The sequence below is a fragment of the Anabrus simplex genome, chromosome 2 (assembly GCF_040414725.1).
Source record: "Anabrus simplex isolate iqAnaSimp1 chromosome 2, ASM4041472v1, whole genome shotgun sequence".
In the NCBI taxonomy this organism is placed as follows: Eukaryota; Metazoa; Arthropoda; class Insecta; order Orthoptera; family Tettigoniidae; genus Anabrus; species Anabrus simplex.
In genome coordinates, this window is record NC_090266.1 from 725,494,318 (window position 1) to 725,511,053 (window position 16,736).

At 39.5% G+C, this 16,736-nt stretch overlaps 1 protein-coding gene across 5 annotated transcripts in view; it reads right to left on the reverse strand.

Annotated features, from left to right (window-relative positions):
- Itpr (Inositol 1,4,5,-trisphosphate receptor) overlaps nt 1-16,736 on the reverse strand; it is a 1,013,977-nt gene that overhangs the window by 492,281 nt on the left and 504,960 nt on the right. For all 5 annotated transcript variants that reach the window (XM_067141353.2, XM_067141352.2, XM_067141351.2 and 2 more), the window contains exon 26: nt 7,805-8,062. In XM_067141353.2, the coding sequence (XP_066997454.1) occupies nt 7,805-8,062 (258 nt within the window). The remainder of the gene's footprint in view (nt 1-7,804; nt 8,063-16,736) is intronic.

Here is a 16,736-nt window from a genome sequence, read left to right on the forward strand (position 1 = left end):
GCAGAAATTGCCAGCGCTCATCGGACAGTGATGGCATAGAGCTCTGCTGTGTACACACTACAGATTTTCGGTAGAGAAAAGTAAACCTGTTATTGTCAACAACAAACACACAGCCTACTCCCGCTTCTGCCCTCGAACATCCATGAAAACAACGACTGAATCAGGGTACCGGCCAACAACTGATGGGAAGAGTCTCCGATAAATGGAGGGGTCTGTGTTTTCCTTCGGGCTGGAGTGCAAATCTAGAATGATTTCAGGTCATTGTATTATCTAAGGAGGTACCCTACTTGGTCGTCTGAGAAGACAAGGAACCGAAGGTATATCAAATAATCGGTAACTGCTATCCAAGAGTATTCCAACCAGCTGCGTTGCTCGATGATACGCAGCATAGAGCCGACAGTTTCCATTCTGGAATATGCAAGGACAGCTTGGGTGAAGTGGCATCTGTCCCAAATTTGCAGCATAGGACAGAAGCATTTGCTGGTGCCACAGGTGTAAAGGCGGCACACCAGATTCAGACAGCAGGCTAGCAATGGAGCTTGTACGAACCGATCCTTGTGGGACTCCATTTTCCTGAATGTGGTTTGCGAATATACCCTCCCTATTCGGAAATGGAATAGACGGAGAGATAAAAATTTGCAATAAAAACCGGCAAGTTACCTCGGAAATTCCATTGATGTAGGACTGATAGGATGTCGTAAGGCCATGTGGTGTCATAAGCCTTTTCTAAGTCACAGAAATCAGCCACGATCTGCTGTTTTCGGAGAAAAGCGTCCTGGATAGAACTCTCCAGGCGTACCAAGTGGTCAGTAGCTGAACGAGTGGCTCGAAAACCACATTGGTACTCAGACAAAAGTCCCCTTTTCTCCAGGCATCACACAAGTTGGCGATTCACCATCCTCTCAAACAGCTTACACAGAGAATTAGTTAGGCAAATAGGTCTAACTTCCTGCATTTAGGATTTTTGTCAGGCTTGAGGAGATGAATTACTATACCCTCTTGCCACTATGATGGAATCTCGCCCTCTATCCAGATTTGGTTGAACACCTGAAGGAGATAGAAACTATCCTCACTGAGGTGTTTCAACCTCTGATTATGGACATTATCTGGTCCGGGAGACATGTCCCTACAAAGTGCCAAAAGCTGCAGAGTTCCTACTCCGTAAAGGGCGCATTATAGTCCTCTGTAGCTTGAGTGGCAAAACTAAGATGATGACGTTCTGCCTCCCGCTTCAGAGATAAGAAATCACTTGCACCTTAGAGCAGAGATTTTTAAATGTTACCAAGTTGGCCAGAGTAGGCTGTCTACGGTACCGTATATGAGCATGACCTCGTTCTCTTATAGCTGCTGCAATTTCTTCGTTCCACGAAGGAATGAGCTTCCGTCGAGGAGTTCCTGAAAAGAATGGAATGGACTCCTCAGCAGCAGCAAGAATAACTTGTATTACATTAGTTATATCGTCGTCTACGCTCCGGTTACTTGTATCAATAAAGACAGCTAATGATGTAAACTTTGGCCATTCATCATGTTTAAGAATCCATCGGAGATGAACCTCAATGGATTTGAGTTTCAACAAAGTAAGAATAATAGGGAAGTGGTCACTGTCACAGAGATCATCATGTGTATTCCAATGAATCTGGGGAACGAGCGCTCGAGTGCAGAGACCAACATCAATGAGCGAATAAGTGCCATATGCCGCACCGAAATGCGTTGCTTCCCCTGTATTCAAAATGCATAAATCCAGCTCTCATATTAATCTCTCCAACTCTCTTCTCCTCTGGGGCAAGGAATTGTAGAGCCCCATAATGGATTGTGGGCATTAAAATCATCCAATAAGAGGAATGGAAGTACGTCAAGTACGTCATTGACATGAAGCGGCTCACCTGGTGGAAAATACACATTCCATACTGTTGCTATGACAGGCAGTGGGGTTCCAGTGGGGTTCCAGTGGGGTTCTTAGGGGAACCTCTTTGCTGTAGGTGTGAGAGCGAACAAAAATACCAACTCCACCGGAATCCCGGTGAGCTTAATGTCGTTCTGTTGAGTACAGTCGAAAATTCTCAAGACCATATGATGACCTGGTGTGAGATTGTTTTCTTGAATACAGACTATAATCGCCGGACCAACTGCTGCCTTAGGTGCAGCGATCTTCTGGGACGGTGTTGCAATTGTGCAGGACAAACCTGGGAGAGACCGTGCTATCATGCTGAAGTCTAGTATCTTGGCCAGGGCATTCAGAGAATTGAACTTACGGCGCGCTTCCTGGTAGGAAAGACCATCCAGGATCAATCTCCTGGAACTTCCTCCCACTCAGGTATACAGGACAGTTCCGATTTTGGGGAGAATGAAGACCAGAGCAGTTAGTGCTCCTATATGGAGTTGTGCACTCTACCGCACCATGAGCTTCTCTTCCACACGTACCACACACACATGGATTCGAACAACAAGATTGATAGCACTGCATAGGAGGTGGGATGTACGGCCTCACATCGCAACCACATTGTAACCTTGACTTTCTCTGGCAACAATGACAATTTGAACGAGACTATGAACACACCCGTGGCAACGTCTTCACTACTGACTCTGCGCGTGATGAGCCGGGACGTGTGTCATGCCACAGTGCTTTATGTCCTTCATCAATTCACCTTCAGCATTCAGAATGAGATCATAATGGAAGATAACTCCACGAACCAGATTAAAAGTTTTGTGCTCTTCCACTTTGACAGGGATTTTGCCGAAGTGGTCGCAATTAAGCAACCGATCTGCTTGGAGCACAGTACTCATCTTAAGAAGCAAGTCACCATTGCACATTTTCTTAAAATCCTCAAGTTCGCCGTATACACCTTCGATGTGTCAACTGAAAAGGATCGATTTAAGCAGCTTGAAATCTTGTCCATTGGTTCTGGTAGCAACCAGGAACCTAGGGAAGCTGGAACCCAAACTATTTCTCTGGGTTTGTTTCCAGGGGATTGACCCCCTTAAGGCATAAAATTTTAATGAATAGGTTAGCGAACTACGCGTGGCAGGCCGAAGTCATTTCGACGCCACGTTCGATATCATCCTCCCCGAATGCCACCCACTCAAATCAGGGGCTTCTGTAGCCGAACCCAGCAGCCAAGGCAATACCCACCTGGTCGTAGCAGGTATTGCCCAGGGTCCGATGTTGGATGATGTCGAATACGTGATGACTGAGGCAATGAGCACTAGGACTCGCTTCCTCCAATCACCCGCAATAGCATGTACAAATGAATAAATATAGAGAAAAAATTTAAAAAACAATAATAATATGTCCTTCTGGCATTCGGCTGTGCAGTGACCTGTGTTGTAAGACGGATACTACTGCACGGGTACATGGCGCTCCTACCCGAAGGTTTCCCGGGGTTACCAGCGGACTTTCGAGCATAATCGCACACGTAAGATGCCCATCTCCGAGCAGCACGCACATCAAGAATTTTGAATCGGTCTACAACTAACCCTAAAAAAGGAAATAATAATAATAAAGTGGGGACCGATGGCCACATGACCCTTTTGGTCGCCTTCTACGACAGGCAGGGATTACCTGTGAATATATTCAGCCCCTCCCATCCACAGGGGGTCCAACACATGATACCAAACTGCAATAAATGTCCACGCTGAGGTCGCCCCATTTAGTCACCTCTTACGATGGCAGGGGATACCGGAGATGTATTCTACATCTGCGTCCCCCACCCCAGGGGGTGTTACCCATTTAGTCACCTCTTACGAGAGGCAGGGGATACCGTGGGTGTATTCTTCATCCGTGTACCCCACCCACAGGTGTTTGACTAAATTAAAGCACCTTTTTTGCACCTTTATAACCAAAATTCCTAGCTCTAGTTATAATTGTAGATCTCACTGTTACTTGCACACAGTGTTATATTGTGCTTAATAAAGCAAATAGATTTATAGCAATATACAGAATAAAGGGTCATAATTGGTTAAGAAAGGATGTTAGCAGGTACTCTGATTCAGAATTACAAAAGTTATCATTAGAGCTTCCTTTTCTAGAACAAAAAAATCGTACAATATATTCAGTTATCACACAACCCAAACTCATTGTCAACTTCATTTCCCAATTCCAGCTGCCCGGGTCGGGGTTCACACAACCCAAACCATTATTCCATAACTCAAATACAGTACTCAACACTACAATTTCAGTAATACATTTGTATCTACAATTTTTGATGGCCATTTAACTGAATACCTTTTTGATTCCAAGTTCATTACATATAGTTTTGTGAGGATTTACCATTGGGAAATTGGAAGTGAAAAATCTGTTGATCAGTTATAAAGATGTGTTAAGATTTGGTATAATTGTTTCCCTATATTTATCCCATGTATAACAAAAGTATAATCTATTGAGTTTACAATTTATGGCATTTCATTGACATGTACTAGATAAAGAAAAAGGATCTAAAATAGTACCTCCTGGAATACCACAGTTTATGATTTCAATGGGAGACCCAATTTTCTTTACCCTGTAATATATTTCATAACTTAATTTTATGCAATCTTTATGCTGTTGTAAGTATGAGGTCAGCATATATCAAGCGGCACCAATAAGACTAGTGTTCCAGTTTCTGAGGTAATAAATCATGGACACTCTCAAAGACTTTTAAGTCTAATCTAAAAATACTGTAATAACAAAATTACTGATGCTTGTAGTTTAAACGGGCCTAACATCTAGGTCATCGGCCCCTAATGGCACGAAATGTAAGGACAATTAAAAATCCATAATCCTCAACTGATCAGATTTCAAAACGTGAGGATGAAGAATGAATGGATGGATATGAAGTTAAAACAATCAGTGGATCTGACCCACAATGCCCCACATTCCCAGAAACTAGTGTTAAACAATAGTATTACTGACCAAGGGACTGCTTCTAAAGCACAATACTGAATCAAATGGCACTTATCGCTAGGAAAGTAGAACCATGGTATTTGACATGTTGCGGTACTAATCAAAAGTAGCGTAGACTCGCAGTATTCCACACATTATGGTACTACTAACAGGTAATGTAATGTGCACACGTAACACAGACCTATGGTCTTTGCACAATGTGTCACTATTTACAGGCAATGCAAACCTATACAGGCAACGCAAACCTATGGTGTTCTTCACATAAGTGGACTAACCACAGGGACTCGCACTATCCCGTGGTGTTCCTCACATAGTGGGTACTAATCATAGACAACGCAGAACCATGGTGTCGCTCATACAGGGGTATGAATCCCAGGCACTATAAAATCTATCCTGAGCACACACTGTCGCTACTAATCACAAACCTATTGTGTACCTAACATAGTGGTACTACGTGCAAGTAAAAGCGACCCGTGGTGTTCCCTGCATAGTGGTACTAATTACAAGTAGTATCATGGTTCTAATTTGATCATCCCTTGGTCGCCCCTTTTAGTTGCCTCTTACGACAGGCAGGGGATACCATGGATGTATTCCTCGTCTGCGTCCCCCACCCACAGAGGGTTGTGTGTTTGGTCCATGAGAGGTAGTTTTTTCCCTCAAGTCTACCGGTAAGCCGATTAGGACACCCTATCCGCCACCTGGAACGTGCCACGTGGGAGTATCACCTTTCCTCCTGCTACGCCAGTGTAGTAGGTTCGTGGAACAAAATTATTACTATCAAGATTATTAATAATGACATATGGCCTCCGGAGACACCTGGTGCAGGTCTTTTGATGTGAAACCTGTCAGCAACCTGCGTGTCTGTGGGTATAGGGACCTAATGAATTCTAATGTTGATGGCACATACACCCACTCCCTGAGCCAGAGGAATTAAACAATTAAGGTTAAAATCACTGACCTTGCCAGAAATCAAACCCGGGAACTCTTGGACCATGCTGAAAACTTCTAATAATAATGTTATTTGTTTTACGTCCCACTAACTACTTTTTAGGTCTTCGGAGACGCCGAGGTGCCGGAATTTAGTCCCGCAGGAGTTCTTTTACGTGCCAGTAAATCTACCGACACGGGGCTGTCGTATTTGAGCACCTTCAAATACCACCGGACTGAGCCAGGATCGAACCTGCCAAGTTGGGGTTAGAAGGCCAGCGCCTTAACCGTCTGAGCCACTCAGCCCGGCTGAAAACTTCTAAGTGTGTGTTTCCAAAAAAAAAAAAAGTAGGTGATGTGAAGTATTCTCCAAATGTTTACTTAAAGCAGAAGTTATAGTTACTGGGCTATAGTTGTTCATATCAACAACAGCTCCCTTCTTATGGGCAGGTTTAATGATTTTTCAGACATTCTGGGAAGATTTCATTTGTCAGTACTTGGTTTACAAGGTCCAAGCAGAGACTTAAATGATAATTCTAATTCTCACAAGATGACACTCAAAAACTAACAAAACTTAATCAAGTATTTGTGAGACAGATAAATCTCCTGCCTTAAGAAGACCAACAAGACTGAACAGCTGTTCCTAAACCCCATTGGTTGTGGTATATACATGCCAATGGAGTCAAACATAAGCATAACTAGACCCATTAGTTTTCCACCAGTCAGCGTACAATGAAAAAGGAAAAAATAATTGCTGAGTGAATTTGAGTGAATAACATCTCAAATGCAACCCTAAACCTATACCAACTATGCTGCAATGATGCTTCTTGTGGCATGCCTTGAGGTATAACCTATTTTTGACTGCTGCTCATCAATTCACACATAACTGCATCAATTTTCATCAAGTTTTGAACAGTAAATACTTTCTAGACTCATCGAACTGTGCTTTCTAACAGCATTTAGATGATTGATTCTTTGCTTCTGGGTATTAAACTAGAAAATGCACAGTAACATGATGGATATCATCTTGACTCAAGGTTGTGATCATCCAAGAGGAATTAAAATTTAACTCTTAGGTCTTGATCAAGAGAAGCCATGAGACTCTCACACAGGAGACATAAGGTAAGCAAGCTTGTCGTTTTACATGACTGCTTATATCATGAACAAAGCTACGTGGGATCCGACCCACAGGGACATGACTTTTCATATTTATTTATTTTTGCTTCACGTCACACCGACACAGATATGTCTTATGGCGACAATGGGACAGGAAAGGCCTAGGAATTGGAAGGAAGCGGCCGAGGCCTTAATTAAGGTACAGCCCCGGCATTTGCCTGGTGTGAAAATGGGAAACCACGGATAACCGTCTTCAGGGCTGCCGACAGTGGGGCTCGAACCCACTATCTCCCGATTACTGGATACTGGCTGCACTTAAGCGACTGCAGCTATCGAGGTCGGTACTTTTCATTTTAAAATCCCGTGAGCATTAATTGGGATGGGAACAAAGATATTACATGCCGGCTAGAATCACAATCTCTTTACTAGGTACAATGAAATTCTTGTTGTATTTCTGATTCTGAATAATTTACCTTTTAATGTTTCAAATACTTTCCTGACATAAAATTTGCTTTCATTAAATTTTACTTCAGCCTTGTTCCTTACGTTCTTGTTTTATTAAGCCTTTGATATCCATGTCATTAACATATGTTTGAATAAAACTGTTCAATAGAAATAGCTCATATACAAAGTTTAATATTGTAAATAAGTAGAATACATTTTGTCCCAGTTCGTGCTGCCCCTTTTCTTTTACAAGGGCTAAAAAGAATTATTTCATTATTAATTCTCACGCTTCTAAGTCACCACATGAAAGTGTATAAAATGAACCTCATGTAGTAGACAGTATGCGGTTCAAGATTAATCAAAAGTAATTAAAATCCATTATACAACATATTTGCCATGAGATTCAACAAATAATGAACAGAAGAGGGAGTTACATACCTGTACAGTGGTGCTCTGATCTGAGAAAGGTGTGTTGAAAAATGTAGTAATGATGTTCATCACACTATTCGTAACATAATTTTCCAGAGCAGTATCAGCAAGCTTGTTGTCAGATGAATGATTGGCAACAATACCCATATCCACCAAAAAACTCTTCTCAAATAAGCTCCACATGTGATTCGATGTGTAGATCTCCTTCATTTCCACTTCAGTATCAATGTAACAATGATTCAGAAAGTTGATGTATGCTTCCTTCACCTGGAAACAAAGGCCAGACATATCCACTAGAAGAATACAGAATATAAAACTGCAAGACAACACAAGAAACTGGAAGTTTAACAAGAAAATCCAGAAGAATTTCAGCAGAAATTATTGCTTTATTTCTCCACTTCTAATCAAGTATACAGTAAACCAGCAATGTTGTTGACAGTATACAAGAATTCTAAGTACCAACTTTATTCACAGGAAATTACATTATGAGTTTATCAAATTACTGTATAATGTTGTAAAAAATAAGATAATAATAAAACACAGAATTTTGTACTGTACTTTGACGCAAGTGCATTAGACTAATATAACTTGGAAACAATATTCTTTAACCAATGGGTAAATACTACAAATATCTATTATTATTATTATTATTATTATTATTATTATTATTATTACTTGTGAGGTATGACTATGAAGTGTTTACATATATTATTATTATTATTATTATTATTATTATTATTATTATTATTATTATTATTATTATTATTATTGTACCGGGAGGTACACCCCAACGCCGCGCATTCATAACTAACGCCTAAACTAACTCCTCTATTGGTAAATCAGTGAAAATGAAACTACACCAACTTGGAACTTTAATCAGAAGATGTCACCACTAAAATATTATGTAATTTTGTTATTATGCAGTTGCATAACCTGAGTGAATTTCTCCTTGTTTTGTTTGCCATTCATCAAGAAGTTTGGACATTTTTTCAACAGATGACACTACAGAAACTATGATCTTGCACCCTGCTGCAAAGTGAAAGAACTTATGATTTAAGGAAGTTTTGTATTTCTAGGTTTTTGGTAACTGATTGATGCTCGTTTATTTTTGGGTTGGCAATTCTTCCTTTTATTTCTGCCAGTTTTGAATGTAGCCAATCCCTAATTTATGTAATTAATTTCCAATTAATCCCGTATTTCTTCATCACCTTGTGTTTAACCAATAAAATCAAGAGGGCGTGTCCTGATTCATCTTGAACGATCTCGAACCTTCCCTGAGGGTTTATAAACTGCGGCTTTTCACGTCTCTTGGCCAATTGATCGTCATCTTACTAAGTGTGTGTGTCAAAGCAGGAGGCGGGCGGCCTCTTTCTTCGGCAAGCAGTACATCTACAAGGTAATGGCCACATAACATCTTTCTTTCTTGCTAACTCCGCAGTTTAACCCGAGGGTATGGTCCGAATCGTTAACTATGTAATCTTCTTTTTTAAAATGTAACTTTCTGCTGGTAAATGTAAAAACTTCATAAATCTTTAACTGTAAATCGGGGGATAGAGAGTGATGTACCCTCTCGAGCTCCCCTTCATTTTGGTTCGAGGTGACTACGTTTCATAACTGTTTTTCATTCTGTATTGTGCTAATGTAAATTCTATTATGAGTCACCTCATTAGTTTGCGAATAGCCCCTGTTTCATCGACCTAGAGCCCTTTAGGTTGTTTTAGTGTTCATATCTAGGAGTGCAAGTATACACCTCCATTCAGTTTGTGTTTCGGGCCATTTACTTAACCTGTTCTTTCCAGCAAAGTCCCTGTAGGTTGGGTACTCGATACCCCTGTATAACATTACCTTTCAACTTGTAAGTTGTGCCTTGATGGGCGAGTGATTGTAATGTTCAGATATTGCCTTGAATAGGCTAGAAGAAACTGTGAGCCTTTTAGCTTTTTTCCAAAACTTTGTAATTGTAAAGAGTGCCTCTGGAAGGCTGGATATTTAGATTTTGGAGAGCCAGTGCTATTGAATTACGGGATTTCTGCCCCTGAATAATTTGTGGTCAGTTGTAAACTTGAGCTTGTAGCTCAGGAAATTGTAAAGCTAGGGGCTTAAAGCCCAGAGTGTTAAGATTTTGAATCTTGGACTTTTTTTCCAATCTTGTTGAATGATTGCTACTTGTACCTGTAATACTGTCATGGAAAAATTGTTAAGTTTGAAATTCTGAAAATATAACCTTCAGTTTAAGTTTTAAATTCAATTCTTGACATTGTAGATAGACTCATTCACCCCAGCACCTTCTTTCACCTCTGCGTTCCATGGGAAACCCCGTAACAATTATTATTATTATTATTATTATTATTATTATTATTATTATTATTATTATTATTTACATACTTGTGTGCGAACTTTATTTGGTATAATCATGATCCTATTATTTGTGAGGTTGTCATGAAACATCTTCTGTATATATATATATATTAATATGAGTTTATTTAATTTAAGAACACACAATTAATAGCATATAATTTATTATTAACTGTATATATGATGCATAATCCACTACAATATTGTGCAACACACTGTACTAAGTGCAGAACAACGCAATGTATGACTAGAATTGTGTAAAAACTTCCTTACATTGTAAATAGGCTATTGGAACATTGTAAATAGGCTATTGGAGATTCTCAAATTTACGAGAAAACATGTTGTGTTATATTCTTCTAGAGCCTGGCCAGCCAACTTATATAAAGAGGCAGTCCCGAAGGTAGAGATGAGTTGTTTCAATGAGACTTGTGTGGAAGCCGTGTTAGCCGAGTGTTTGAAGTCAAGTACGTGAATTTGTTACGTTGGTAGTTGGTTGACATGCAAGTGTTGCAGTCTCCAGTCTTCTTCTACTTCTTCGTAGAAGTGTTTAGTTTCAAAATGGAAGTTTATTAGTGCATGTAAAATATGTAAACAACTTGTAAATAAGACAGTGTACACAACTGACAATATTTTGTGTGCATCTTTGTAGCTACAACATTGGCGACCGTGGCAACAGGACTGAAGAATAATTTTCGAGTGAATATGTGTATAAATGGGAAAAATGCAAGTGATACTGGAAGATATGTTTGACGATCTTGCAAAGAGAAATCTTCTGTGAACGGCAAGAAGAAATCACTGAAGACACGGTTACGAGAAGATCTCATCGGAAAAGGCGAAGATCCTGAAAAGTTTTTTATCGAGGTGGACGAAACACTGTACACGTCATTGGAAGAAGAGGTAAATATAACCAAAATGTGTTTCAATTCAATGAGCATGATACAGACACTCAATTCCAACTTAACAGACAAAATTTCAAAAGTAAATGACAAAATTTCAGACGAAATATCTCAAGCTAATACAGTTTTAATTGGACAAATATCTCAAGTGTACACGCAGGTTTGCAAAGTAGAACAGGGCCTAGAATCAACAATTATAACCGTACATGGTAAAATTTCACAGATGAACTCCCAAATTAATGACGTCACCAATCAATTAACAAAGCAATTAATTGAAGTATGGGGTCCAACTATTCAATACAAATTATGTAGGAGTTTTAAATCACCACATTATTATTTATTACATGGGACTGGTTTCAGCATAATGAATGCCATCATCAGCTAAATATGCAACTTACGACATATATAGTGGACATAATCATAATAGACAATATAATTAAAATGTACTAAGTAACTTAAAGTGGATACCCATGTTATGAACAAACACTGTTTTCTACAAGTATAAAACTTGATGGTCATACAGTATAACAAGCATTTTTTACAAGTTTGAAACTTGGAAGTCATATATTAAATTAAAAATCTAAAAGCCCAATGTTGATTGTCTTTGACACTATGGTAACTATTTGTTGGTCAAATGTGGCATGTTGTAGCTATGATTCACTTGTAATATTATGATATAAGTAACAGGGAGTTCCTTTTGAATATTGTTCGTCATCAGAGATCAACTTGCATCAAATATATATACAGCACATGAATTTTATAGCCATAATTCATTTGTAATATTATGTGTAAAAGTAACAGAGTTCTTCTTGAATGTTGTTCCTCAAGAAAGATCAACTTGCGTCAATTATGTACGGCACCGAGTTCAAACTTCGTTAATGTGGTGTAGTAACGTGGCTGGGAGAATGGATCTTGTAGCAACAGTTTGATGTTACAGATGTTAAAATAAATGGTTCTCGATCCAAGATGGAACCTATAAGATAAAATATGCTCGAGTTAGAGTTGGAATAAAGAAATAGGGCATGAAAGCTTTAAGTAGAAAGCTCACCTCGGGTAACAGGCTGTTAGTTGTATAGTAATGAGGAACTAACCAGCTAGTCATACGCGCAGTGTTACAGTGGAGACGGAGTGAAGGGGCAGGGTATATTGGGTTGGAGGAGGGCGGGGAACAGGGCAACGGAGGGCATACGATCAGGTGGGCGCGGGGAGCGGTAGTGATGAGATGCAAGCGTGTTACATCCTATCTGAAAAACTGATCAGTTTAACACTGTTTAATACAGCAGTAAGCATGTCAATCAAAATTTTCGGTTTTTCAGATGTATCATTGAGATTTAGATTTGGATTAAAATATTGATCGAGCTGAATATAGCAATTTTCAGTAATGTCTAGTAAAGGGCCCTTGTTTAATATTTCAATGACACCCATGTCTTGATCAATACCATAGAATGTTTGTTTGCAATCAAATACATGTTGGCCTACTGCAAAGAATCTTTTATATTTAATTGCGTTCACATGTTCCATGTATCTGATTTTAAACGACCGGCCAATTTGCCCGATATATGTGCTGCTGAAATCACTGCAATGGAATCTGTATACACCCAATTTTTCAAAAGGATTAGAAATATTAATTAAATTAGAGTTATGTAAAATGTCCATATTTCTATTGCTCATTCTAAAGGAGACGTTAACGTTCTGTTTTTTAAATATATTCATGACACTATGTATATTACAATTAAAGGTGAATGTTGAAAAATTTTAGATTTGGTATTTTTCTTTAATTAAATTTGATTTTGGACGGAGTTAGAATTTGTTAATTATATGTTCTATAAAGATTTTGTTGTAACCATGAGCAATATCACGTATGATGTCTAACTCTTTATTGAGGTCCGACTTTGACATAGGGACCTTAAACGCACGGTTCAGTAAGCTATTATAGGTGGCACGTTTATGGCTGAGAGGGTGTGTAGAGTCTTGTTTAATTGTTGTAGCAGTGTGAGTGGGTTTCCTACAGATTTTATACGTAAAAGAAGAGGGTAGCCTGGTAATAGTTAAATCTAGGAAATTGATAGAACTGTTGACTTTGGACTCTAATGTAAATTTGATGTCCGGATTGATGTAATTAAGATTTGTTGAAGTAGTAGTTGCATCGGTAGAACGTTCATCTAAGATGATGAAAGTGTCATCTACGTATCGAGACCAAAAGTGTATATTAATAAATTTTTCGTCTTTAACTATTTTTGTATGTTCTAAAAAGTCCAAATAAATCACTTTTTTTTTTGTTGCTAGTTGCTTTACGTCGGACCGACACAGATAGGTCTTATGGCAACGATGGGATAGGAAGGGCCTAGGAGTTGGAAGAAAGCGGCCGTGGCCTTAATTAAGGTACAGCCCCAGCATTTGCCTGGTGTGAAAATGGGAAACCATGGAAAACCATCTTCAGGGCTGCCGACAGTGGGATTCGAACCCACTATCTCCCGGATGCAAGCTCACAGTCGCGTGCCCCTGACCGCACGGCCAACACGCCCGGTCAAATATATTTTAACTAAAATGCTGGAAGCCAGTGACCCCATAGCTAGACCATCTTGTTTGTACACTGTATTATCGAAGGTGAAATAGTTATTGGTAATTAACAGCTTCAAAATGGATATGAAATCGGTTATTTCTAATTTGCTTAGTTGACTATTGGTATTTAAATTCCTGGTATAAATATGTATGAGTTTTTCTGTTTTTATACTCGTATATATATAAGTAATATGGAAAGAACGTATGGAATGGTGCGGTTGGAGTTCGAAGTTATCTAATTGTTTCATAAGTTCGGAAGTATTCTTAATGGATTTGTTTGACTGAAATGTATAATATTTTTTGAGAAATTGTTGAATGAATTGTGATGTCTTATATAAGGGACTTGGTCTAAAATTTACGATGGGGCATATGCGGATACCGGTTTTATGGATATTAGGCTGTGCCTTAACAGTCAGTAGTCCTGGGTTCATATTGATGAGTTCGTGTTTTTCATTATCCGTTAGAAGAAAAGATGTATTTTTAAGCAACTGTTTCAGTTGGCGTTGTATGGATTGGGTTAGGTCTTTGCCGATTCTTGAGAAGGTATTATCTGTAAAAATGTTTTTTGTTTTTGTACAAAGGGCAATAGGAAAGTTTTGCAATATGCAAAAAAGGTTGGTTGGACACCCCGGTTATGGTCAGGGATGGAAAGAGGGGTGAGAACCGGTCCAGAAGACAGTAAAGCGCGACCTTCACACCAGTTGTTAGAAAGCAGTGGGATTTAAAGCAAGTTAAGATGTAGGTGTGGTCTAAAGGTGAATATCGCGCAATTATCCGCTACAATTTCGTTCGTGACCAGTAGACCAGTGCCTGGAGGAAATGACTCCTGTGCTGGGGAAAGAATGTCCACATCGGATTAAAATTTTCCGCTGGTACAAAGAGTTCCAGGGGAGAAATTTTGGGGTTGAAGATGATCATCATTCTGGGCGACTGTCTGAATCAGTGACTGAGGAAAACATTGAAGCTGTGAGGAAAATGTTGCAGCAAGAGAGGCGGTTGGCATATCGGCAGATAGAAGAAACCCCCCACCAGCTATTCATTCAATTCTACACGACCATCTCCATGTTAGAAAGGTTTGTTCCCTTTGGGTGCCCCATTCACTTTCAGAGGAACAAAGGGCACATCGAGTGAAATGGTGCAAAAAAAATGCTAAAACAGTTTGAAAATGGGACTTTGCGTAACGTCAATAGCATCGTTACAGGTGACGAAACTTGGCTTTATTATTATGATGTCCCAACAAAATCCCAGAACAAGGTGTGGCTGTTTGAAGATGAGGTTACTCCTGTGACTGTGAGAAAGTCAAGGTCCGTGAAGAAAAGGATGATTGCAGTATTCTCCACTAAACAGGGCATCCTGACTCGGGTTGTGCTAGAAACACAAAGAACAGTTACTGTGAAGTGGTATAGTGAGTCTTGTCTGCCTCAGGTCATCCAGGCTGTCAAGCAGCTCCGTCCAAACTCACGGCTCAACACTTGGCTCTTGCATCATGACAATTCTCCAGCACACAACCCTCGCCGCACTTTTAAATATTGCGCCAATAAAACCTCCTCTACTGGAGAAACTCCGAACTTGGAACTTGACTTATTTAAACTTTTCCTCAGAAGATATCACTACCGTAAGTTTTTTATGGTGAAGTTTCCTGAACTGTGTGCATTTCACCTTGTTTGGTTTTCCGTTCTTCAAGAAGTGTGGACATTCTCTCATAGATGTCTCTGCTAAAAACCTATGATCATGCACCCTGGTGCGAAGTTAAGGAACTTTTTTTTTGAGAAATTTTGTATTCATAAGTTTGTCCTTTACTAATTATGTTCATTCATTTTTGGGTAGGCAATATTGGCCTTTTCTTTCCGCCAGTTTTGAATTCAGCCAATCCCTAATTTCTGTAATTAATTTTCAGCCTATCACAGGTTTCTTCTTCGATTTTGTGTGTAACTTTTCATCTACCAATAAAAGTGAGAGGGTGTGGCTTGTTTATTCATGAAAGATCTTGAACTTTCCCCGAGGGTTTATAAACTGTGGATTTTCACGTCTCTTGGCCACTTGATCTACATCTAACTAAGTGTGTATACGTGAAGCAGGAGGCGCCTCTTTCATCAGGCAGCAGGTCTTCAACAAGGTAATGGCCGTTTAACATCTTTATTTCTTGCTAGCTCAGCAGTTTAACCTGCGGGAAAGGTCCGAAACCTTTACAATGTAACCTACTCTTCTAAACATGTAATTCTCTGCCGGTTTATGTAAAAACTTCATAAAATCTGTAACTGTAATTCGGGGATAGAGAGTGATTTACCCTCTTGAGCTCCCCTTCATTTTGGTTTGAGGTGACTACGGTTTGGTAACTGACGCTCTTCTCTTCCTTAATGTTTTAAAATTTCTTTCTTATACGGGTCACCTCCATAGTTTGGGAATAGCCCGTTTCATCGGCCTAGGGCCTTTTAGGTTTTCAGAAGCTACATAGAGGAGTGCAATATCCGCCTCCTTCCTTTTTTGTTTGGGCCATTTATTTAACGGTTATTTCTTTTACTTGAAGGCCCTGTAGGTTGGGTTCAAGATACCCCTGTTTCAATTTGTAAGCTGGGCCATGGAAGGCCAGAAAGAGTAAGACATTTTTGGTGTTGCCTTGACTAGGCTGGAAAAGCTGAGAGCGTGTCTGCTATTTTCAAGTATTGTAAAAGTGTCTCTAGGAGGCTTGATATTGTAAATTAGGGAGCAAGAGCTCCAGGTATTAGGGGATTTCTGCCCTTTTGTAAATTTATGCTCCTCTGTAAAGTTTGATCTGGAAGCTCAAAGATTGTAAAACTAGGGGCTGGTAGCCCAAGTATGTTAAGGATTTGAAGTCTTGGATTTTTCTAAAGTCTTGTTTTTAATTTGCTATGTAATTGTTATCTCACTAAGTGAGAATTTGTTAACTTGTTGCTTTTCGAAATATAACCTTCCATTTCAGTTTAAATTCTTTCTTGACAGGTAGTTAGACCCATTCACCCCGGCACCTTCTTTCTCAACTGCTGATCCACCAAACCACGGCAACAAGTGGTAGCAGAGCGTGGTTGAATGGTTCTTCTGACGGCTAAATGTTTGATCTGACTTGTACTCTAACAATTTTCTCTGTCGCTGGAATTTTCTTTCCTATT